The sequence below is a fragment of the Motacilla alba genome, chromosome 17 (genome assembly GCF_015832195.1).
Source record: "Motacilla alba alba isolate MOTALB_02 chromosome 17, Motacilla_alba_V1.0_pri, whole genome shotgun sequence".
Lineage (NCBI taxonomy): Eukaryota > Metazoa > Chordata > Aves > Passeriformes > Motacillidae > Motacilla > Motacilla alba.
Window position 1 is genome coordinate 9,750,933 of NC_052032.1, and position 25,319 is coordinate 9,776,251.

The 25,319-nt window shown below is 44.2% G+C and overlaps 1 protein-coding gene across 2 annotated transcripts in view; it reads left to right on the forward strand.

The window, feature by feature from the left end:
- Positions 1 to 25,319, forward strand: part of RABGAP1 (RAB GTPase activating protein 1) — a 60,698-nt gene that overhangs the window by 31,839 nt on the left and 3,540 nt on the right. For both annotated transcript variants that reach the window (XM_038156691.1, XM_038156692.1), the window contains exons 14-23: positions 11,222 to 11,335; positions 12,050 to 12,124; positions 14,274 to 14,399; positions 15,409 to 15,552; positions 17,118 to 17,159; positions 17,485 to 17,613; positions 20,312 to 20,404; positions 21,333 to 21,443; positions 24,130 to 24,234; positions 24,701 to 24,784. In XM_038156691.1, the coding sequence (XP_038012619.1) occupies positions 11,222 to 11,335; positions 12,050 to 12,124; positions 14,274 to 14,399; positions 15,409 to 15,552; positions 17,118 to 17,159; positions 17,485 to 17,613; positions 20,312 to 20,404; positions 21,333 to 21,443; positions 24,130 to 24,234; positions 24,701 to 24,784 (1,023 nt within the window). The remainder of the gene's footprint in view (positions 1 to 11,221; positions 11,336 to 12,049; positions 12,125 to 14,273; positions 14,400 to 15,408; positions 15,553 to 17,117; positions 17,160 to 17,484; positions 17,614 to 20,311; positions 20,405 to 21,332; positions 21,444 to 24,129; positions 24,235 to 24,700; positions 24,785 to 25,319) is intronic.

A 25,319-nucleotide genomic window follows, 5' to 3' on the forward strand; every position in this document is an offset into this window, starting at 1 on the left:
TTTTTAGAATTGGGGTAATTCTCTTGGCCAAAGGGAAGGCTTTGTTTTTGTTAAATCGTTTCAAGTCTGCGTGTCTGTGTTGTTCTAGATCAAGATCATATTTTTAATGCTCTGCCCTGTCCCTCCTGCACACTCCCCCCTCCTCTCTGCTGTGCTGTGAGCCCTGGCCTCTCCTCTCTCTGCCTTGCCCTGGAGGATACCAGCTTGTCTCTGCCCCGTCACATGCCACGATTGCTCCAGGCCGGCCCTGCTGCCCATCCACATTTGCTCCAGTGCAGTCTCGTGGGGCTGCCAGTGAGGAAATGGGGAAGGAGAGAGAGAGCAGCAGGATGGAGCATTCCTGGCATGGCATGTATTTGTCAGCACTCAGTGCAGGCCCACTTGAGTTCCTCTCCTGGAGGTGTGTGTACCTGTTCAGGGGAGGATGGGGCAGAGCCCCCTGCCCCTGCTGCCTCCTCCTGTTGGAGGGCCCTGGGGCAAAGCCTTGAAGTGGCATCTTGATCAGCCTCCAGCTGTTTCATCCACAGTCAGTCCAAACCCCTCACGATAACCACCCTCTTCATTCCAGCTGCAGTTTTAAGAGCCCGGGTTGTCTAGACCCTGCTGCCTTCACGCCCCCGTTTCTTGCTGTCTGTAGGGGGGAGCAGAGGGGGGCCTGTGCTGGCAGACACGCCCGGGGTTTGCCTGGCAGAGCCCTTCAGCCAGGTTAGGCACAGACAGCGCGGGGGGAAACGGGCCTGGAGTGACTCACTTGGGAAAGAAGTGGGATAAAAGGCTCCTGCACATCCTGGCTGATTGTCCCGGGGCCCTGTGGGTGCGATGGCAAAGGTGGGCTTCGGGGAACGATTCAAGGGCTTTAGTCACTAATATCAAAGTGTGTGTGTGTGTGGTATTTTTGGAACAGCCTCTCAGGTAAACTCCCCGTAGCCTTTCTCTGACTCTTCACCTTATCTAACATTTCCAAGTCTTTGAAATGATGCAGTGTATCACTGAAATAGCATTTGATTGAACTTAATAGAAGAGAAGAATCTGCTGGGGCCTAAAACCCTGGAAATGGCAGTTCCAGGTTTGAGTGGAAGCTGCAAAGCAAAGGCTGTTGCTTTTAGCGTTTTTTATGGCTAAATAGAGGGTTTAAATAGGAGCATTGTGGGCTAGTTTTTGAAAGTTTTGAAAGATTTTGAAACTGGTAAGGGGTCTAACTGATGGCATCGAGATTTAACTGGAGCTGAAGCAGTTGCTCCTTCAGCCCTGAGCCTGGAATTGCACTTGGAGCATGGTGGCTGATCCAGATGCAGGTGCATTCTTGCAGCTGTTGCTGCTTTGCAGCAAAGGTTCAGTTCTAACATTCCTGACAGCCAGGCTGTTTTCAGTTGCCTTACTCATCTCCAAGTCTTCCTCAGCTCAGACATTTCCTGTAAGAGGTGAAAATCAGAATCTGGAAGTGTCCAAGTGATAAGGATGGGGAGGAGTTGCAGCCAGTTGATGCATCCAAGTTTCATCCACTGTACAGACACTTTTAGTGTTGCCTCATTAGCTTGGTTTTAGTGTCAAATATTTCTCTTTTTGTCTCTGTTAATTTATTGATATTTTAAAGATTTGAATTACATTTTCCCGCTCTTAATTTAATGTTGATGTGGTATGTGTAGTATGTGTTTAGGTGTTTTAAATATTTATAGCATTTGGGTCTGTTGTCTTCAGTGAAATTGCAGGGGGTGAATTCTGTTCACTGTGCCAGTGGTGGGAACAATAATTTTGACAAACGTGACTTTGTTTCTCAGCAGTGCACTGAACACCTTTTGTCATGCACCCAGCACAGGCACAGGGGTCCTGGCTAGGAATGGTCAGGCAGCAAACTTTCCAGCTGGATCATTTTCATCCTCCACATCTGAAACGAATCCACTTCTGGCTCTGTGTCTGGGTGCTTTGGAAATCAGTGGTGAGAGCATTGCACAGATAAATGCCACGCTGAGGAGAGGACAGAAATCAAATTGCATCTTCATAAAAATGGGGCTGTGATATGATTAAATGAACTAATTTTGAAGTTCCATCTCAGACTATAAATTTATTTTTTATTAGAGTTATCTGCCTCACTTTCAAATTAAGCTGCTGGAAGGTTCAATTTGCAAGTGCAATTCAGTGGCTTTTTTTAGTGCCATGGGAAGGATTTCTATACTCACAGCTTCTCAGAAGATGGTAATTTGCTTCATGTAGAAGTCCTTTATTTTTAAAAAAATAAGATTACTGGAAGTTTAGGTTGTGATTATGTTGTCATTTTCCAAATATACTGGGAAAATAGCTGTGAAATATTATTTTTTATTATCTCAATCAAGGGATAGTATTTTTAAACTCAGCAGAAATCTTCTGTGTCAAACAAAAGTTTTGCTATTATCTACTGTTAATTTTTTTTATTAAATGTTACCAGTTTCTACAGTCTTTATTTGTTGTTGGGGAGTTTGTTTTTAGGCTTTTTATCACTCAGAAATATGTTCCTACTAGTTGGAATTCTGACATGGCTCAGTGTCGGAGTGCCAAGGGGCAGTTTTGGATATTTGTCACAAGTCTTTGACAGGAGGAAGGGTACAGAGTACTGAGGCCCAGAGAATTGCAGGAGACAGAGAATTCCCAATGGCATTGTTCCCTCCCTCTCACATAAACACTTTCTGTGTGAGAACCCTAAATTTCAGTTTGTCTCTTCTGAAAAAAGACACTCCCAAGGCCTGGATGTGATAGGAGATGGGAACAGTGTGCAAATTCAACATGGAGATTTTTTGCTATTTCTCGTGGTGTTCCCAAGTGCTGTGGTTATCAAGGCAGTAACTCCGTGAGTCAGCAAGTCTGAAATATTTCAGTCTGATCTTCCTTCACATCAGGGTTTGAAGTTGACAGAACTTCTAAGTCAAGTTGGTGCTTTAAAAAATATTTCTTAGGAACCAGTATGTGAGCACGGGAATCTGCCTTCAGACTGTACAAAAAAAAGGCCCTTCTAAAAATGTTCCAATTCATCTGTTTTAGATAATTTAATAAGGGGCGGTGGAGGTTTTGGAAGGCTTTGTTGTTGTTGTTTTAGCACATGTGTGGTTCTGAGTTTTTGAAGCACCTGCTGAAGCTTTTCCTTGACTTGGCCCTTATTTTATTGCTTGGTTTAGAAATGTTTCTTCTTCCCTTCCATGACTTTGCAGAACACAGCGCATCCTTCCCGTGGTGTCATTCGTGATAGATTTAATCCAAGTTTATCCAAATGTTGTCTTTAATATTCCCTGCACAGTGAAGGCTGTTGTGTGTGTGGGGCTGTGGTCAGGCCAGAGCTGGGGAGGCTGCAGCTGGTCAGCTTTTACAGACTGTCCCCAGCAAAGCAAACAGCCCCTCTTTTGGGTGCTGGGAGGATGTCCCATTTGCACTGCAGAGGAGTGTGCTCTCCTGCCTTCTGAGCCAATGTCTTACTTCAGCTTGGTATTTCCATTACTGTGCTTTGCAGAGGTACTGCCCTGAAAGATGTTTCTGCACATAAGCAAAGACATTTAATACTAAAGTTATGTTTTTGCAAGGGGATAGGTCTTCAAAATTAAAATGCAGTAAGTGTAGGACCAGGTGCTGTTGTGTTCAGAGAAAGAAACTGAAAGTCTGAAAGTTGTGGTGATGGGAACAAAGAGAGGAAACCTGCTGGAGGTGGGTCAAAACAATGGAGTATTTAATGTGGCTCATTTTCTTTACAATACACACTTTCAAATGTGGAGTTGAACCTTCTTGCTTTGGCTTTGCTGCTCCCTGGAGGCAGCTCCTCTGAGCCTGAGGTCCCCCCCAGGCACCCCAAAGGGATTCCCTGCGGACCGGGGGTGATGATCAGCCCCTCACTTGAGTCCAGGTCCCATCAGTCCGTGTCACTGTTGTCCGTCTGAGGTGTCCCAGCCACAGGGAGTTAATCTGGTGGGATATACTTTGTTTGGTCAGCTATTCAGTTTTTTCCCCTGTGACATTGTTTTCTAGACAGGTGAAATGTTTGTTTATAGAGGCAGCTTCCCCGAGCTGATCACAGGATGTGCAGGCTCTGCTCCAGGAGAGCCCAGGAGGCAGCAGGTCCCTGTGGCACAGACCTGTTGGTGGGCTGCTAACCAGTGGCTTTATTGTCTGAGAAGCTGTAGGAAGTGCTGAGTGGGTGCACATTGCACTAGATGATGTTCGAGTGGGGCTTTAGAGACACCCATGTTTGGAAGGAGGGAGCTGGGGAAGGCTCCACCTGCCTGTGTGTGAGGCTGAGCTGCAGCCAGGGGGCTGGGACAGAGCAGGCAGTCCAGACTCTCTGTTCTGACTTCCATTTATGAATTTGTAAGATGAGGATAGCAATTTTGTAATTCAAAGCTTTGGCTTTTTTCTGATGGTCATTACTGGAGATCCTTCCATTAAAAGGTGAAATAAATTCAAGTGGCTCCTCATGAAGATGAACTCAAATCTTGCTGTGCATATGCGAGTGTTCTCAGTGTTACACAGACCACGTGAACCAAGCAATCAAATGCTTAATAAACCAAGTCATTACTTTTATGGTAAATTGAAAAAAAGTTCTTCTGGGATTTCAACTGTAAATGAATCCTTGAAAATCAATAATTAGATTAGTAAAGGATGACGTTTTAATATGCTGGCAGGAATATAGAGGGATTTGTCAGGGGAAGCAAAACCAGACTTTGCACTAAAGTGGCTTAAGTATATTTATAGTGCTAGTGATTCTGTGTGTGTGTGTGTGGGATCTTTGGACTATTTTAATATAATGTAAGGCTTTGAGCTTTAGCGAACTCAAGTTGCTCGTTTTATGAAGTTACATTAGTACCACACTGTGAAGTATTTTTAAATATTAGCATTACTGAGTATGAAAAGTATTTCATAAAAGCATTTTTAAAACCGTTTTCTGTAGATGCTGTCGAATGAATTGATGTTTAGTGTACAAAGAAATAAAACCTGAGGGCTGTAAGGTACCTGTGTGTTTCTGATCACCTCGGTTTTTGAGGGGTTAGGTATTTCTTGAGGTTAAATTGTCATTAAAACCTACTAAAAATACTGGTGCAGTTAATCCTTTCAGAGAACAGAAAGCAGCATTACCTCCAGCCACGCTTTTGAACTGTCTGAAAGGATTTGCAATCGTTGTATTGTCTTGACAGACTCATGTCTTTAGAAATGCTGTACAGCACAGTCTTTTGCAAGTTCCTATGCCGATACATTTCTCTCCATATGTAACCTTTGAAATCTAGTTTCTATTGTAATTCTAGCATGTAAACACTAGATTCAATTTTGTATTCCTCTAATGAATGCAACAGGATGGAAACACGTTTGCAATTGCTAATGATGAGCTTTTCTACTGTTCTTAATACTCGTGGGTATGTCTTTTCTTCAGGGATTTCAGAATTGTATTCGTACCTTTTTAAATTGTTTTTTTCACATGCTGTTTACAATTAAACCACGAGCATGGGAGGCTGTGCGTGCATGTGCTTTTAGGTTGCTTTGCTGAATGACATGCAGTGGAGTGATCTTACTTTAAAGCCTCTCTGTTGTCCAGAGAGGTTGTGGCTGCCCCTGGATCCCTGGGAGTGCCCAGGGCCAGGCTGGACAGGGCTTGGAGCAACCTGGGAGAGTGGAAGGTGTCCCTGCCCACGGCAGGGGGTAGAACTGGATGGGCTTTAAGGTCCATTCCAACCCAAACCATTCCATGGCTCTCTGATGCTCGTTTTTCCTTGTGTCCCACCTGTCTCCTTGCACCTTCCACAGTACCTGGTACAGCAGAAGCCACCAGTGGGGTTATTCTGGTGTGTCCTGTGGAGATCTGACATTGTCAGAGGTTGTTTTAAGGAGTTTTGTTTGGGAGACAATCCAGCTCCTGACACAAGCAGTGTTCCAAGGGATAGTTTTTTCCTGAATGTCAGTGGAAAGGCCAAGAGTAGATGAAATCACAGGTGAGAATGTGTATGTGTGTGTTTGTAAGAGCTCCGTGCACCTTTTAATGCTGGAAATGGTTTTGTAGTAAAAGATGAGAAAGAGCTGTGAGTGTGGAACCCCTGCTAGGTGGAACTATGGGGAAAGCTGCACCAAAGCAGATTGGAAAAGCAGACAGGTGAATCAGAGGCAGTCTGACCCTCGAGCCTCTGATTCTGGTTTAGTTCTGACGTGGTGGGGACTGCCTGTGTGTGTTCCTCCATGGTCCTTGGCTCTGCTGGGTCTGCTGTGGCTCAGACGAGGGAAGGGAGTTCTCATGCACAGGGCAGCTGAGGAAGGGTCGTGTTGGGGCTCCAGAGTTATCTGTTTTGTGCCAACTCAGAACTTGTTGAAGTACAGGGGAGAGGGGTTCTTCCACCCCATGGTTTTAATAGACATTTCTGTAGCTGATTTTTCAACTAAGATTAATAATAAGAAAATCTACAGTTGAGCCAAAAATGACAAATGTTACTGACTTAAAATAATACTTGCATATTTTTAATTATTAAATGGAATTAGATAAATCGGAAGCATGTAAATACCTGATTCTAAATCTTTGCATAATTATTTCCAAGAGGTAATTTTGCTAAGAGCTGTTAAAACTCCAAGAAATGTATTATTCCCTTTTGAGATGGTGTGTACCCCAGCTGTGTCATACATCTCTTGGCTTGTTTCCTTTTTGCTGTAGATGTACATACATATATATATTTGTGTGCTGTGCAGTCGTACAGCCACTGCCATGCTAAACTGACTGCTTTCAAATGAGTCTGTCTGTGTGTTTGACATATGTGTGTGTATGTACCCCCAAAGGAGCAGTTTGACAGGGCAGTGGTTGCACACTCACAGAGTTTAGGGCTTTGTACAATATGTAATTTTAAGAATGTCGATGTGGTTCTTAGCAGATTTTATAAACACTTTTCTGAATCTGTTATCAGCACTTCCCATCCTACAAGAAACTGCACATTTTTCAGTGATTGTTCCACTGGTTACATTTTTGTCTGCCATTTGTTCTGGATTGATGTAATCTTGATACTACTAAAATTTCAAGGGCTGTTGACGCATTTCACATAGCCTGGGATTGCCTGTTCTCCAAATATATGGATCATGCATCAACAGTACTAAGTAGCCTTACTGTTTGCCTAAAAGCCTAGCTAATTTATTTAATATTCTCTCTTTAAAGAGAGGTCTCTGGAAGGGGTGGTGTATTTTAGGATGCTCCTTCTCTTTAAAGGGAAACTCGGAATTGACTAGCAGTACTCGTTGATCAGTGATATTATTGTAGCCAAAGGATGCATGGGTGGTTTAATAGGAAGTTTTTGCTTCAAGTTTCTTGATGAAATGTAGTGTTCTACAGAGCTGTGTGAAGAGTGTAGTTTTTTATTCTGAAATGCACTTGTACACTTTATTTGAAAGGTCTGAATGGATCATAAATACATTTAAGAAATAAATGATAATGTCACATGTTTTCACGGCTTGTCTCGGATGACTTTGCTGTTCCTGTGCTGCTGAAGGTGTGTTCCTGGGCCCTGGGTGGGGCTTTTCCCCTGATCTCCTTTGCTCTAGCCAGTCTTGGAGCGAGTGCAGGGCAGGAGCAGCTTCCAGCCTGGCTGCTGTTGGTGCTTCATCCATACATGCTGCAGGGCACTGCAGGCAAACTCCTCGCTTTGATTTTCCTGTGGGAAACTTGAGCCCTAAAAGGAAACGAGCGGAGCGAAAGGGCTGGATATCACAAGGGATTCACTTTTATTTTTAGAATTGCACTATATTGCCATATTTGGCCTGAAACTATGCTGTATCAATGCACTATTGTATCCAATTGCAGTGTCTAACCAGTCCAAATTTGTCTAAATTATTCAGGTTTTTTCTACAAATACTTTTTATCTGTGAATGCTCTGGGCAAGTGCTGGCTCCAGGTAACACGTTCTGCAGGCAGCATTCCTTGTGGGAAGTTAACAAGTACATAACTCTGAAGCTGTGGTTTGTGTCACTTCCTTGAGGTCGCAGTAGCAGGTGTAATTCCTCCTCCCAAAACCTTCTCCAGTGGTTTGGGCAAAAACAAATGCAGGAAGTGCACTCTGTGTAAAAATGAGTGTAAATATTGCTTAATAAAAGTAACTATGGGAATGCCATCAGCCTGCAAAATAGACCTGGTGGCACAGATTCCTGCTCACACTGGAAATAGCTGTCAAAAGACCATCTAATGTATTTGAATGTACTTAAAATGTACAGATCTGCTCAAAGTAACTCATCCCCATGGTGTAATATTACCCCTGCTGCTCCCCATGAAAGCTGCACAGAATTTTGGCTCTCTCTGCGTGTTGGATCTGCTGGAATCTGTCCCTGGCTTGGTGCACTCCAGGGTGGCTTGTCCATGCCTTGCAGCAACACACCACGTGCTGGTCCCACCCTGGCAAAGCAGGGAGAATTCCAGTGGTGGACCGAGGCTCCAGACCCTTCCCACAGTAATCTCTGACCGTGTGGAGAATGCTTGCAGTCGCTGGGACCTTCCTGAGGACTAGCTGGAATGTGGAGATGGATGTGGCAAGAGCGAGAGTCAGGCGCAGCTTGGGCTGCTGCTGGGTGTGTCAGATAACTCAGCAGTGAGCAAAATTCCACACTCGGAATCATTCTGGGGGTTGGGGCAGGGGGAACCTGAAGTCTGGTCCCCTTGAATTTCTCCGTTTTGGTGGTGGTTCTGAAGCCAGGCTGTGTCCAGGTCTGGGCTGTTTTATACCCCCAGGGGATTTTCTCCAGGAGCCTGGTGCAACAAGAGCTGATCTTTGGGTGATGAGCCATTTCCAGCAGGCAGCTTCCTCCGTTCTCTGGAGGCTTCTTGTTTCATTTTTTCATCACAAATCTTGTCCTTCAGCAATTCTTTGCTGCAGCTTCTTCATCCTCTTGGGTTTATGTAGTGGATTAGGAGGAATAAACCTGAGCTGCTGAAAACTGCAAGTAGATCAGTCCCAGGAAGAGGAAACTCCAGCTCTTCCATGTCTTTAATTGTGCCTTAAGCTACAGAAAAAGCTTCTGAAGTAACACAGTCTCAGTTTGAATACGTTGATCAGGGCTATAACTGCATGACATGGTTTGCAGATCCTAGGATGCTCCCTGCAAGATCGTGAAAATACATGGAAAATATCTTTTAAATGTGTCAGGTTTAAGAGGTGGGAACCAAGATGCTTTTATATGCAGCCTGACAGAATAAATGGGCTTTTCCCAGCTGGACTGCATCCTGGTTTCCATAATTGCTCACGTAGTTTCTGTTTAAATCAACTGGAGAGGAAGGTTTCAATATAACTCCCTTAATATTTTGAAGTGTATAAAAGAGGGGAGGAAGGGCATATTCTGAGTCTGAACATCTACATTTTCCTGCTTTCCTTCTGAGCAGCAAACTGTTATGAGAATTTTAATCTTCACTACACTTGCCTCAGTTCTCATGGCTGGTTGCCACTCTGTTTTCTTTATTACTTTCTTTTTCTTCCTGTCATTCTTAGCTTTCTATTTTTCAATCCCAGTTTGTGAAGGGTGTGGGTTCAGAAGGGTTTCCTTCAGTTCCCAGTCCCCTGAAAGCATGAGAAATTGCCCATTGAGCCAATTCTCACAGCAAGGTATAAAAATAGGAGTAAAGAAAAGGTTACACAATGCTTGGATTGCAGCAGTTTGTACTAATGGGGAGATTTCAAAGCCATGGTTTGAAAAACATTTTTTAAACCTTATCATTTCCGTTGATTTTTCTCTTCCCAAGCTGTGTTTCAGCTGCAGGAACTCACGTTGGATAGCTTGAGGAATTGTACTGAGACACAGGAGTCAAGAGCTGAGCAAGTCACGCAAAGCCGGAGAGGCACTAATTAGTTCTCTTTAGCCATAATGAGTGATTCGTTTGAGAATCCTCTCTTAGGAGTTCCCAACCAGATGCTTTTGTCTCTGCTGTTAAATAAGTGGATTAAAAGGCAAGTGGATTTGAGATTGCTGCAGAACACAGGTGACTCTCAGGAGAGGCACTTGTGTAGGACCACGGGTGCTGCTGGCAGGGCCAGAACCTGTGCTCCTGGGACTACTTCACTGGAATTCAGTCTTGCAAACTTGTAAGAAACTAAAAGTTATCACTAAGTCTGTATTCACATGTTTAAAGTTTGCAGATTGGTTTCTGAGCTTTGTCTTTCCCTGCTTGCAAACAGGCAGCCATTAGCATAATTGTCTTTGACTTAAAAGGTGTTTATTTATATGAAATTTATTGAGCATTGGGTTCTGTTTGTTTCTAATTTCCTTATAATGAGATAGACCTCTTTACCAGTTAATTATTATCAAATTGGAATGCTGCACCGTACTTTTGATATAATTTCCAAAACAATCTGCTCTTGATTCTAATAGCAGCATAATGCTTTCTTTCCTAATGAAATGTCTGTGTTAAGCCCCAGAGAGGAGCATTAACCTTGGATTAAAATCAGAAGAGAAATGAAGCACACTGAAAATGAACCACACTGTAGTAATTTTGTTGTTGTTGTTGTTGTTTGAAAAATAATTTTGTGAAGAAAAAGAACTACAAGCTGTATTGAATGTTCCTTACACTGATTACGTCGTGTGCTTTTTTACCATCTTTCCTTCTTGCCTTTTTCCATTTGCCTAGCAGCAGCATGGTTTTTTTGGATAGATTAAACCCCTTTTTTTTTTACTGTTCAGCTCTCCAAATGTCCAAGGCATCTGAAACTGGTGGTGTCAGAGTGATGTAGAGAGCAAAGTTCCATCTTCCTCATGCTGAATCCCAGCTCATACAGGACTCTCCCTGCATTCCCTCATGTTTTCCTGTGTGACACTCCCTAGGGCTCATAGTCATCTGTTTTCTCTGGTTGAGCACTGAGGGGATGAGGAGTGGTTCCTCAAGCTGAGCCTCAGGGACAGCATTTTGGACAGCTGCTGCTTACAGCTGACTGGGACTGCTGCAGCTGTGAGACAGCAGCAGTGTGCCCGGGCAGTGCTGGCATCCAGGAATCTCTGAGGGATGGCTGCATCTGCACTGCCCTGGCCTGGAGCACAGATGGGGTGGGGTGAGCTCCTTCAGCCACTCTCTGGCCTCCCCAGATGTGCTGAGGTACCCAAATCTCTCCCAGCTGTGATCTGCCAGCTCTGCTGGGGTACACTGGGTCTTGTTAAATGTAGAACAGAGCACAGAACCCAGTGCTCATCTCCCAAGTCTCAATCCTAGCACATTGTAATTTATATTCTTTTGATGTGTTTTCATTTGCATGTTATTTTCTTGTTCTGATAGGAGTCTCCACAAGACAGTGCCATCACCCGAGACATCAATCGAACGTTCCCTGCTCACGATTATTTTAAAGACACTGGGGGAGATGGCCAGGACTCCCTGTACAAAATATGCAAGGTATTCTTTAAATTCTTCTGGGCTGCCTTTGGTGACTTGTGTTCAGCATCATCAGCAGTGTGACTGTTGGCTGAGAAGAAGGGGAGGTGTTGGCATTGTCTGTCATGGAGACAGCCTCTGGCAGCAGGCTCAGCTCCTCTCCGTGGTGGCTGTTGGGCTGTGTCTGGTTATTCACACAGCAGACCTAAAGCCCTCCCAGATTTCTCTGCACTGAAGTGTTTGGTGCAAAGACTTCACATCATTCCTGACCTGTCAGCCTGGATCAAGCTGGACAAATCATGTAACTGGAGATGGCTGTGTGCCTCCATAAGGGTTATAAAGCCATAGGCATGCACTGAAGCTGATTATTAAAAGGAAATAAGCAAAAATGGACAGCTCAGTGTATTCAGGTATCTCTGCTGGAATGGTTTAAGCTTCCAGCACTTTCTTTTGAATTCCTAGGATTTCTTCCTCTTCCTAACATCCCTGTGGGACCTATTTAGAGATAAAAGCACTCAGATAAGTGCTTGCAGCAGCGTTGGTGCATCACTGGAACCAGCCACTGCCTCTGCGCATCCCCGTTTGGCTGTCATACAGATTTTCCCTTTGTTAGAGTGACAATGGCTGCACTCCATCCATGGGAGTTGTGTGGAGCTGTGTTCAATGCATTGTTCTGTTTTATTTGTGTTTGTTATCTTGAGACAGGTACCAGTAAAGTCTTGATTCCTCTTTTAGGCCTACTCTGTGTATGATGAAGAGATTGGCTACTGCCAAGGCCAGTCGTTCCTGGCTGCTGTGCTGCTGTTACATGTAAGTGGTGCCTTTACCCTCAGCTGTTTCAGACTTGAGAATAAATACTGCTCCTCTTGTCCAGAACAGACTTCTGAGCTAATAGGGGTGCAGGGCAACATATGTTGGTCAGTAATAAAGGGACTTTAGACAGGGAGGAGTACATTGTTTGAAACCTGCTGTGGTGTTTGGAAGGGCTCAGCGTTCATGCCCTTGTGTTCCTGTACTGGGACCCCTTCCTTTCAGGCTTGCACTCACGAGCAGTAGTAGGCATGGAATTTGTGTATAAGACAACACTGTAAATGTTTTTGTTACAGGGTTTCAAATAGATTTTAGCTATTTATAAGATGTTTCTGTTGGAATCAGTCAGAAATACAGATGGTGTTTGCCATGGCCTGTATACACAGAGGAGGATTTAGGACGTTGAAGGGGTGTCAGTTCATGGGGTCTCACTGCAGGCTGTGCTGCCTCTGGGCTGTTGTCCTGTAGGTCTTTGTGCTTCTTGGCTTGTGAGGTTAGGGAAGGATACAATAATACCTTCATATTTTTAAAAGAAACTGTATTATGCTTTTTTAAACTTAATTGCTGTTGATAGAAGTGATCTCATCAGTGTAATATCCTTTAATTGCTGGTGTGTTCAGAAGCTAGAGAGAGATTTATGGTTCTCAGGAGCAGAAGTTTTAGATTCACTCACGCTTGGGAAATACAAGAGCATTACAAATCTGTATTTGTATATTTATGGACTGTTCTGTTTCAAAGTAACGTCTGCTTTTTGTCAGTGTTTCTGTTGCAAGGGTAGTTGGAACTGCAGAGTTCCTGAGCCCAGCAGTGCTCTGAGGTTTCTTTTCCCCAGCTGTTGCTGCCACCGAGGGCTGAGCATGAAGAGTTCTCGGCAGTTTTTTGGTGGAAGAGGAAGTCTGGCCTTCAGGGGAGGATTTTCCATCCTGTTGTAAAGTCAGGGGAGGATACAGAAGAGATTGCAAACTCCATTCTTGTGAAACAAAAGCCAAGTGATTAATGATAACAACCTTTTAGTTCTTTGTAACTGTAATCTGAAATATTTCCTAGATGAGCAATTAATTCTTTATTTCCTCACTGAATGAGATAGGGAAGGGCAACTCTTCCTGCCATGAGAACTGAACACTTTCACTGAAACAGATGTGCTTGCTTGTAGATTTTCATTGTCACGGGTCCCTTGCCTTAGAGAGCTTCACTCTCATGACTGAGCCCCGTGTTATTCCAGAGTTCTCTCTGTAACAGTGCTTGTGGCTTCTGGGACTGGTGTATGCATTTAAAGGAAAGCTAAATTTCAAATAAGTTTCTTTTTATTTGATTCTCTTTGAAGTCAGCCTTTGGAGTGTGGCTGCTAGGGAAAATAAATAATAAAAACAAATGTTGCAGAAAAGGAAATTAAGTTTCTGCGAGTCCTTCACTACCAGTTTGGAATGTTTCAGCAAAGTTTTCTGTTTTAATAAACTCCATCTGCAGATTAATAATAGAATACTTGAGATGGATGTTCTGTTCTTTATAGAAACCAGCAATTGACCTGAAGTCAGACTTTTCTACAGAAATATTAAAACTGAATTTTAAGGGCAGGGAAAAATGTCAAAACACTGATGAGCTTTGAGTTTTCCTTCAGTTTTTGGCAGAAAAGGGACATTGAACCTTCCCAAACTGGTGCTGAGTTGTGAGGTGTGGAACTTCTGTTAGCAGTTACTGGTCTCTCTTATTCATGTCATCTAATAAATAAACATCAAATGTAATAATGTCATTGAAAAAGGGAAATATATAGTTAAGAGTAAGGGAAAGGTCCTGTTTAACATTCTTTAGTAATACTGCTTCTGCCTTTTTTAATGTGGGTGACAAAGGGTTAGACTGGTCAAAATCTGTTAAGATTCAGATTCTGATGAGTTCTGGAGCAAAGACCCAGGGGAACTGCTTTGGTCTTCATGTCTGGAAGATGTATTTTTAGTTGAGTGATTGAGAGGTGGTTTACTCCACTGCAATGCCATTTGCAACAGTAAACCTCATTTTGTGTGATAATACTCTTGTTTGCATTTAAACTGGATAAAAAAGTGGTGGCAATTCAGCCTTTCACTCAGAGGGAGAAGGGAGGTTCAGGCAGATTGACCTGATGTGAAAGGTTTTAATGCTCTTTCCTGTCTCACAGATGCCTGAGGAGCAAGCTTTCAGTGTTCTGGTCAAAATCATGTTTGATTATGGACTCAGGGAACTTTTCAAACAGAACTTTGAAGATTTGCACTGCAAGTTCTATCAGCTGGAGCGCCTGATGCAGGTGGGGGCTCACGTGGGGGTGAACAGACCCGAGCCTGCAATTCTGCCCTGGCTGTTTCTCCTGGGATGAAGGGTGTTTGTGAGCTCTGAGGAAGGGTGAGTGGTGTTTGTGAGCTCTGAGGAAGGGTGAGTGGTGTTTGTGAGCTCTGAGGAAGGGTGAGTGGTGTTTGTGAGCTCTGAGGAAGGGTGAGTGGTGTTTGTAAGCTGTGGGGAAGGGTGAATGGTGTTTGTGAGCTGTGGGGAAGGGTGAATGGTGTTTGTAAGCTCTGAGGAAGGGTGAGTGGTGTTTGTGAGCTCTGAGGAAGGGTGAGTGGTGTTTGTGAGCTCTGAGGAAGGGTGAGTGGTGTTTGTGAGCTCTGAGGAAGGGTGAGTGGTGTTTGTGAGCTGTGAGGAAGGGTGAGTGGTGTTTGTGAGCTGTGAGGAAGGGTGAGTGGTGTTTGTGAGCTGTGAGGAAGGGTGAGTGGTGTTTGTGAGCTCTGAGGAAGGGTGAGTGGTGTTTGTGAGCTCTGAGGAAGGGTGAGTGGTGTTTGTGAGCTGTGAGGAAGGGTGAATGGTGTTTGTGAGCTGTGAGGAAGGGTGAGTGGTGTTTGTGAGCTGTGAGGAAGGGTGAGTGGTGTTTGTAAGCTCTGAGGAAGGGTGAATGGTGTTTGTTTGTAAGCTGTGAGGAAGGGTGCAGAGCCAGGACCATCCCAGGTGTTCTAGCAGAGGTCTCAGGAGCGGTGTGATGTTGCTGAAGGCAGATGTGCCTGACAGCTGGAGTGGCCCTGGTGTCAGCACAGCCACCGCTGGGCCCTGCTGAGGCAAACCCCAGGCTCCTGCTGGGCACCCACCCCAGAACAAGCCTTTGGCATCCTTAGGAGGCCCCCAGGCTCGTTCCTGTCACGCCTGGTGGATGCAGGACCCTGCACTGATGGTCACTCTACCCAGCTTCCTTCTGTAGCTTGGGAATTCAGCGACAGTTCCAAAATAGCCTCAATTAACTTAAGTGCTTCTGTGTGTTTCACTTCTAGGAATACATTCCTGATCTGTATAACCACTTTCTGGACATCAGCCTTGAAGCACACATGTATGCTTCCCAGTGGTTCCTGACCCTGTTCACTGCAAAATTCCCTCTCTACATGGTCTTCCATATTATTGACTTACTCCTATGTGAGGTATGTGTTGTAACTGGAGACTTGCACAGCTCCCAGCTTTTGACAGTTTGTCACTATCTTGGTTCATGTCCTTGTTACTGTGTGTTCTCTCAGAGCAAGGCGTGTGATATTTTTATGTAGAAGTGTTACATTTCTGCAATGATAAAGGTTCTCAGCGTTTTAAAGAAACAAATCAAGAATCAATAGCTCGATAAAAGGTTATCATCTCCTCTTCCCTATGGCACTGGTGGATCTATGTGAGAAGACTCTGTACAGCCTGATGAGAGCTGATGTACACCTACGTGGCCTCCTCTCTTCTGGAGTCATGTAAAACACAATGATGACTTTTTTTTTCCTGTCATATTATTGCATGGAGGCCACTGTGTATAAAATGGCCCCGCTGACTCTCATGCTGGTAATCTAACAAGCTTGAAGCTCTTTCTCCTGGAAAACTTCAAGTCTCTCTATATTTCACAAGTTCTATTTAGAGAGCAGAATTCTTTGTATTGAGACGTTGTCTGTAATCCTGTGTAGAACAGTGCATGTAGGGATGTGTGGGTAAGCAGAGTAATTACAGTCAGCACTCATTACCAGCAGTGAACAAATCCCATTTTGTACTGAAGCATCCTTGAGTTATTGAATGATTTGCTGGGTAACTTTATGCATCCATTCTTCTTGGATCTGCACTTGTTCCTGTGAAGTGGCTGATTTCCTGCCTCTCCTTTACTGAAGGCTCTCAGCATTCACAAACCTCCTGGTCAGTGTTTTTGCCCTTTCCTTGTGTCTGCTGCTTGCTTTGTCCATGTGCCAGTGGAACAGAAAGCAGCAGATGGTATGGAGAAAATCAATTCTGTTGGTTTAGAAACACATTTTCATTTAATAAACAGTAAATGGGCTCACAGAGAAGTTTTAAGGGGTTGTTCATCATTTTAAAGTAATGGTGAAAGAATAACTTGGTGGGAAGAAGAAAAGAAGGATCTTGAAATAAGATGAGCAATGTGTCATGGTTATGAGTGGGACCCCTGAAGAAGGTGTGAGCTACTCCTCACTGCAGAACTGTCTGTATTTAATTTAATTGGACAGTATGAATAGAACTCTTCCAAGGAGTAGAGGCAGAATAGATGCTGTGGGACTCTGTCCTAAAGTGAGTCACTTTCTTTTTCATTGCATGAATTATCCCAGTTTGTGAAGACCAGAGTTTAATATATTGGTGTATACATTACTGCATTTGAATCAGTGATTTTAGAAGTTGCTATATGAAAGTTAAATTATCTTGAGCTGACCAACTACTCATTAAGAAATAAATTAAAGTGCACAACATAATTTTGGAGTTTCAGACTGCTAAGGAGGCAGTAAAACCAGTGTTGATTGTTTTGCTCTCTATAATGACTCTGCAGTAAAGATATTTTGCCGGTTGTTTGCAAAGTTGTTCTTTGTGCCTTTGATTTATGTAGCTGGTTATACATGTGTCCTGGTTCTCCATTTCACAGAAACTAGACAAACAACAAAACCCACCAAATAAATTCCTATCCAAACTTGTAAATACTGAGAAATTAAATTATTTTGTCATAATTTTTTCTTTCCAGGGAATCAGTGTTATCTTCAACGTTGCACTGGGATTGTTAAAAGTGAGTATACCTTGTTACACTGTGGTTTATGCATCTTCATGCGCCATACAAAAATTAAGATGCCTGTTACAAAAATATATTGTTTTTTTCAGAAGCTAACAACTGCCTGTGGCACACGTGCTGTAATCTGGCATGTCCTGTGCAGCACAGTGCTTTTTTTGGGGGGTGGAATAGAAGGGTGCAGAAATAGAAACAAACACTCTTTGCTGAAGGTTAAGAAGCAGCAATGTTACTGCAGCTTTCCAAAGCTGTCGTGGCTTTATTGTTTCTGGGATTCAATCACTAAAAAATTGCCTTTTGCTGATGTTTCTTCCCTCGTCTCCAGACTACCAAGGACGATTTGTTGCTGACTGACTTTGAAGGGGCTCTGAAGTTCTTCCGGGTGCAGCTGCCCAAGCGGTACCGCTCCGAGGAGAACGCCAAGAAGCTGATGGAGCTGGCCTGCAACATGAAGGTGAGCTGGGAGGGACTGCTGCAGCCTCAGCTGGGAGCAGCTCCTGCCTCCAGCTCCAAGGGCAAGTGCAGGTTAATTGGCTGCGATCATGGAGGTTAATTTTGAGCCAAATACACTGACACGGTTCAAAGTGTCCTTTTTCCTTAAATTCCCTAGAGGAATTCTTTGTAGTGTCGGTGTGGAAGTGCACAGCTTCCCTGGTGTGCTAACATTCCAGGCATTTTGTGATCCAGGTGTGGTAGCAGTGTGGATACCAGCATTCTGCACAGAATTCAAGCATATCTTGTGTGAAACTAATGTAGAAATTACAGAATAATCAAGAATAAAGCTATTTTATCTCTCTAATCATTTAGCATTAGCCACAGATTAAATGTTCCACACGCATCTGGTTCTCATCATCCTAATGAGTGCATTTGCCTTTTATGTTTCCAAATAACAACTTGTTCCTCTTCCCACTCTGCCAAAATTCCCAGTGTTCCCAGTGCTGTGGAGTGGCACAAGCAGGCTCTGAGTGGACATGGCAAGGCTGCCTGTGGTGTCCTGGGTGCTTTGGGGGCATTAGAGGGGAGCTTGTGGAGGAAGCACTGCTGGGCTCGGCTCAGAACACCTCTGTATCACCTCCTTGAGGGGAGTGCTGCACGTAATTGCTTTCCTTGACCTAAAATACAAGTCCTTTGCTGTCAGTAGAAATCTCCAGCTCTGTATTTGGAAGTGTTTCTTTGGGCAGAAAAGGGCCTGATATCAAAATAAATAATTTATAGGAAGGGAGAAGTAGCCTGGCTGAGGCATTGTGATTAGAGCAGCATTCTGCTGGAAAGGAGGTCAGGAAGTCATCAGCTGGAGACAGCACCAGACTCTTAAAGTCACTCCTCAGTGTTGCCATTGAGTCATGGAATCACAGAATGGTTTGGGTTGAAAGGGACCTTAAAGCCCATCTCATTCCACCCCTGCCATGGCAGGAACACCTTCCACTGTCCCAGGTGCTCCAAGCCACATCCAGCCTGGCCTTGGGCACTGCCAGGGAGGGGGAGTTCACCTCTCTGGGCAACAGGTGTTAGCAGAGCTGCTGCTGCCTCCTGAAAGAATGTGGTGGGACCTCAGTGCTCATTTCTGCAAGCCCAGAATCCTTGCTGACTTCCCCAGGCCTCCCGTGCCCAGAATTTATGACAATGACAAATCTGCTCAATATCACTAAAAACTGGCCCAATGCACTTGAAAAGTAGAAGATGAAGATACAGTGGTAGTGGTGTGGCAGCCTTCCTTTCCTCTGGCATGGTGGATGCCTCACCTGTCAGGATCTAACTTTACATTGCAGGAGGTTTGGGGTGTGAAACCCCCAAATTTGGGCAGTGTTCGAGCAGGAGCAGAGCAGTGAAATAATCTCAAGTTACTGGCTCCGTTGTCAGTGAAGGGTTAATTCTCTGGGTGGGTATCTGGGGTGCAGGAATACCTCCTGCAGCTGTGATGTGGTTGGACCGACTCCAGGCAATGGTTGGCATCTCGGAAGAAATGTTCCCCAGTGCAGGGAGGCGTTTCTGGTCAGCTCTCACTAGAGGGAGCTTGGCCACCGCTTTCTGCAGCTGCTTCCGAGGAGGGCTGTTAGTGAGGACAGCAGACTTCAGGGAAGCCAACCACGTTTTCATTCTGCCTGTCATTTATGCATGTAAAATTCAACCTGTTTCTCAGAAAGGGGTTTTTAAAGAGGAAATCCTAGCTATAGCTTTTAAATTTATTTGGTTTACTGAGATAAAAATAAATGTTTAGATGCAACTTTTAATGCTAGAGATTTCGTTTAGATGCATAACGTCCTGCATGTGAAATGCTCACAGTGATCTTGGTGTGGTGCTGCTAAACCATTGTGGCACAGGTGACTCCAGGAAAATGCTGGTCAGGATCTGTTACAGCTTCCCTTGTGCTCCCTGTCCCTGCAGCACTCGAACTCTGGGCACAAAATGCTGAATTCAGCGTCACCTTTCTGTCCCTTCTCACAGAAGGGGGATCAGGGGGCCGGTGAGAGTGGCTTTGCTGGTGCTGTGTGTGTCAGAGCAGGGACAGAGCACTTGTGCCCTGAGGTGCCGCTGCTTGCCCAGACACCGCGGCACCTCGGGCACGGGGCTGTTTGCTGCTGGGCTTGAGTGACACTGGCAGAAATGTCAGCTGAGCCTGCACTTGCCCTTTCAGCATTTACAGTCTCGTGTAAAGTAAACCAAATGCTTCTGTGTGATGAGAAACGTTACAGCTGAGAAAGCAGCTGAAGAAGGCTCAGCAGCAGGCCAGTCCTAAAATGAACCGTATCTCATGGGTTCTGGTGTGCTGAAGCTCTGCAGCGTGTGGAGCACCAGGGAGCTGTGCAGCACCAAGGGGGAGCTCGGGCAGGATGCTCTGGGTGCCTTTGAAACCTTCCCTGCATTCCACAGGAAAAGGCTGCTGGCATTCTATTGAGTGGAACTGTTTCTCACCACACCTGAGGGTTGGCACTCAGAACTGGGTGAAGCCATGGGCTGTGCTTTGCAGGAGGCAGGAGCTGCCTGAAGTTGTTCCATAGCCCTGTGTGTGTTGTGTTCTCTCAGAACTGGGTGAAGCCATGGGCTGTGCTTTGCAGGAGGCAGGAGCTGCCTGGAGTTGTTCCATAACCCTGTGTGTGTTGTGTTCTTTTATCGATGTTCTGGGCAGGAACTAACGGGCTGCTTTAATTTAGATTAGCCAGAAGAAGCTGAAGAAATATGAAAAGGAATATCACACCATGAGAGAGCAGCAGGCTCAACAGGAGGATCCTATAGAAAGATTTGAGGTAATGCTTTACCTTCTCCAGTCGGGTTTAACAAACAGGAAGTTGCTGCTTTTGACTCTTTTTTGAGCTGGTTTTGTTTTCTGACCAATTTGGATGCGACAGGGGAATCAGCTCCATGAACGTGAAGGGAATGTCTCTCTATTGGCAATGCTGATCAGGATGGGGTTGTTGTGAGCCCAGCTGTGCAAGAAAAGGAATAGTATGAATTTTTATTTGGGCTTACAGAACAGTAGAGCCTGTTTAACGTGCTGATTGCACCACAAGCCATGAACAGAAAGGAAATGCCTGACTGATTCTAACTCTGCCTTCCATGTTTATACTCCCCCTTTTACTCCTCTTCCTAGTTTCAAATAATATATACTGCAGTAAGCATATAATTTTATAAATAGTTTATTTATCAAATAAACGTAATGCAGGGATAAATTGCACATGTCAAGTTATGTATGCATACACATACCACAATAATACACACACAGACATAGATACAATAAATTAATGTGTTTTAATCAGAGAAGTAAACTTTCTTTAGTATCCATCTGTGTGCTGGAAGTCGTAACAGGAGAGAGAAAATAGAGTATTTTTTCCAGGATTCTCCTCTCTTACCTGTTCCTAGCATGCAAATTTAATTTTGAACCAAGAAAAGCAGTACTGGTAGGAAGCTCCTGGCAAGGTGTTGATGGCACAATGATACCCCTACTATTGCAGGCTTCAAAAACATTTCTGTAGCTCAACAAGCGATGGCTGAGCAGAGTTATTTGTACCTGTATTTATTTCCCATTTGCACTATGGCTGCAGTTTTGTCCCGGGGAATTTCACGCAGGTAGAGTTGTCTTTGCAGACTGGAGGTGCAAGGTGGGCGTGTGTGTGTGGCACAGGGAGCTGTGCGTGTCACCCTCCCTGTCCCTGACGTCCCTCGGTGTCCCCGCAGCGCGAGAACCGGCGCCTGCAGGAGGCCAACATGAGACTGGAGCAGGAGAACGACGACCTCGCCCACGAGCTGGTCACCAGCAAGATTGCACTGAGGAAGGACTTGGACAATGTAAGTCACGTCCTCAGGCTGTCCGGGCAGACAAGGGCTAACTCCTCATTCCTTCTCTCGCTGGAGAGGAGACACATGGAGAACTTTCTCTGTGTGGGACGGGATTCCTTCCTCCACATCCCTGCTGCACCATGACAATGCATAGGCCTGTGACAGAGATCCATGGGAAACAGGAGTGCTGGCTGAAATCCTCATTATTCTGAAAAGCATTCAGAGTGACTGGAGGGAAAGCAGAGCCTGTACTTGAGTAGTTGCTTTCTTTTCTCTAAGGAAGTCTAGCAGGGGCTGTGTCAAGTCTTTGAACCATCACAGGAGTCATAACATGGATGCTAGCTTGTGTTTTCCTGGGATTTTTATGAATACAATTTCACAGCAGACAGGCTTTGTAAAGCACCTGATAAACTTGAAAGTCTGAGCCTGTCTGGCTCTGCATGGATCAGGTTTTCAGGTACCTCAGGCAACTCTGAAAATGTTGTTGTGGTTTCCATTTGGCTTGTTGGAATCTGCCTGTGTGAACTCCTCGTCCTGGGCTGTTTCCAGATCAGCAGAGCTCTCAGGAGGAAGATTCAGATTCTCTGTGTGTTACAGCAGTTTTTTTCAGCTTGCTGTCCCACTCCCTTCTTTACATATTCAGTTGTGGGAGATTTTATTAGGATGTGCTTTTTCTTTTTTTCCAGGACATGCAGAGACAGAAAGGTACTGGCATTTCTAGCACAGGGGAGGCTACACCACACTTAGTCTGTCTGCCTGGGGAGGTGAGGGGAAGAGTTCAAGTGCTCATGTTTTGCCATTCTTGTTCTGTACCAAGATAAGTGCATTTCTGAAATCTCAAAGGAAAATGACTTCTGAAAGTTGCACAGTGCAGGAGCTGACAGGCTTTCAAATGTTTCATTGGATCTGCCTCAGACAATTTAAGGTTTCCCACGGTCTCCTGGAAACTTGCTGTTGGAAAACTATTCATAGAAAATGTTGATGCCACCGGGTGAATGTTGCTTTAATGAGGTTTGGTTCGGGACTTTTGGGTTCATTACACCTCCTGTTCTTAGGTGTTAAAATGGGAATCATAGAAGAATGCTCTAGAAGCAGGGTTTCCCCACACATTGGTACGTTCACTTCTTCTTACCTGGGCTTTTTCCCTTCATTAGTGAAGCTTCCTGAAGCTTCACACTGGTGATAGCCCAGCAGTGGCACTCAGGAGGGGGACTCCAGCAAAAATTGTCCTGAAGAAGCTTTTTCTATCATTTTTTTACCTGTTGTTTGTGACTGCTTGAGCCTGTATGAGACACGGTTATATTTTTACATTGTTTCTTTTTTAAATGGAGAGCTGGGAGAGGAAGAAAATGAGGCAAAATTGATATGCTTAATTTGATATATAATAGTCTTGTACTGAAAGATGGCAAATGATATTGGCAGCATTTGGGTTATCCCCTGGGAGGAGATAGGTAGGTTTGATCCTACTTCAGGACATGATTAATTCTTCTAATTGGATCCTGAAGTGATAAGTTTCATTCTGCCAGCCTGAGGTCCTGAAAGGAAAGTAGCAAAGGACATTGTTTAACACACCTTTTCTGATACCTACATGGCATATCTGAAATCTGCAACCCAAAAGATCAAAACAAAGCATTTGGAAATACAAGAATTTCCTTAATATCCTTTCACTAGACCAGAAAATAGGCTTCGTTTTTCTACTGTTGTTGGGCTCCTACATCCCAGTGTTCTTTAACTTTCAAACAGTTTAAACCCCATCTGTAATGAAAAGATGTTCTCTTTGCCTTTGCCATCTGTTTAAAGGATCAGCAGGACTTTAGGGGACTAAAATTCACTTTTTGATTTTCTTCCTTTGAAGGGAATTGGTACAGCTACTTTCTGAAGATTTTATATATCAGTTGAGTTATTGATCTATTTTTATGTAGAATCCATACACCTATTGGGAAGTGCTGTGTTGTGTATGAGGCAGGAAAAGATGGCTTAACTTTGCAGAGTTTTAGTGGTTTGTAAAGAGCTTGACATTTTTCAACAATATATTTTTATACATTAAAAACTGCAGTAAAAAGGGGTTGTTGGTTTCTGGTGGGACATTTCTTTCCCTTAAGAAGGAAGGAGAGAAGGGCCTGACTTATGTTTGCTTTGGTAGCTCAGTTTTTTCATGCAGTATTTTCTGGGATGGTGTTGCGTCCATTGGGAGGTTTCATTGAGTTCTGGGGGCTTTTTAAATGTTCTAGAGGCATTTTTCATTAATTCTGTTTTCATTGCAAGGTTGAATGTTTGCAAATTAAACTTAGGCCTGAGCTGGTTATAGTCTTTTATTGATCTTGCACTTTGTGAGCTGTTCTGTGCCTTTGGTTGTCTTCAGAATGTATTGGTCAACTTCCAGACTGGACAAGACAATGAAACTTATTTCTGGTGTTGGATTTCTTTGGAGCAATCCCTACTCCAGTTTTGCTAAAATTAATAACTGAATTCAAGAGGCATTTTGGAGGCTGGAGCAAAGTGGTACATGCCATTAATTTTGTTGTTTTGCTATTGCAGATGGAAAGTTTTAGAAAAATAATTTTCAGAATAAAGTTTTATTGTTTTTAATAGCAATGAACCAAACCTTAATGAAACTGGAATGGCTGCACTCTTGGCTCTGTCCTGGTGGAGGCACAGCAGGGAAGGCTCTGCTCAGCTCCTCTCTGTGTTTCAGGCAGAGGAGAAGGCAGATGCCCTCAATAAGGAGCTGCTGATGACCAAACAGAAGCTGATTGATGCAGAAGAAGAAAAGAGGCGCCTGGAGGAAGAATCTGCTCAGGTTGGGGCATTTCTGTCATTCTCGCTGTTCTGTACAGTACGGAAATGATAAAAATAAAAAGTGACAAGTGTGGGAAGGGCTTAATGTTCTAAGTCATGTTTGTCCCTCTCCTTGGTGTAAAGGACGTCAGCAAAGCAGAATTTGGCATTTTCCTGCCAGGTGCTTCATAGGGTGGGGAATTTTTAACTTGAAATCACAGTGTCACAGCCTGTGCCAGGTGCTGCACAGAGAGGCAGGGCAGGACTCCAGCTGTCAGCACTTTTTGAACCCTTCCTTTCCTTGGCGAGCCCACTGCTCTGTGGTGGCCACCAAAGCCTGGCTGTACCCTGCCTGCAGGGAGCTGAGCTGGACTCTGGGTCCCTGGGTGGAGCACAGCAGTGAGGTTCAGGAGAAGGAAGAAATACCACCTGGGTATTTTTCAGACTACACCTATATAAACCCTTTATTTTCTTTTTTCCCCCTACAGCTGAAGGAAATGTGTCGTAGGGAACTAGACAAGGCAGAGTCAGAGATCAAAAAGAACAGCTCTATTATTGGTGACTACAAACAGGTAAGTACAACTTCGTGATGATGTGGTTTGCTGTCAAAGTACAAGATTTTTGGGTAATTTAGGAGATTTCTGGAAATCAATGCCATCTGTACCATGCATTTCAAGGACACAATTTAGCTGTTCTAAATGGGAAGCCTGTGGCTGGTGTTGCATTTTTTTGGCTGAGATCCTGAAGTGGTCAGTCCTGTTTGCCCCTGATGTGGGGATTTGTAGATCAGCAGTCACCACTGCCTCAGTTACAGACAAACCTTGTTCAGATGGGCTTTTGGATATCAAAGGTTTACTTCATGCAAAGAAAAGCTTCTCTCTTACCTTTGCTTTGTCAATCAAATGCACCTCAGAAATAAAAAAAAAAAAAGATGCCTTTTTCCTTTCAAGGCTTTGCTTTGGCATTCAAGCTCCTGATCACAAGGTATCAAGGGAGCAAATTCCTGTGTGTCTTTAGTAGGCCCATATCAGGTCTCAGGGAATGAATTAGGGTTTTTTTACTACTCTGTCTTGCCTGTTCTTTTCTCCCAAAGGCAACAAAAGGGCC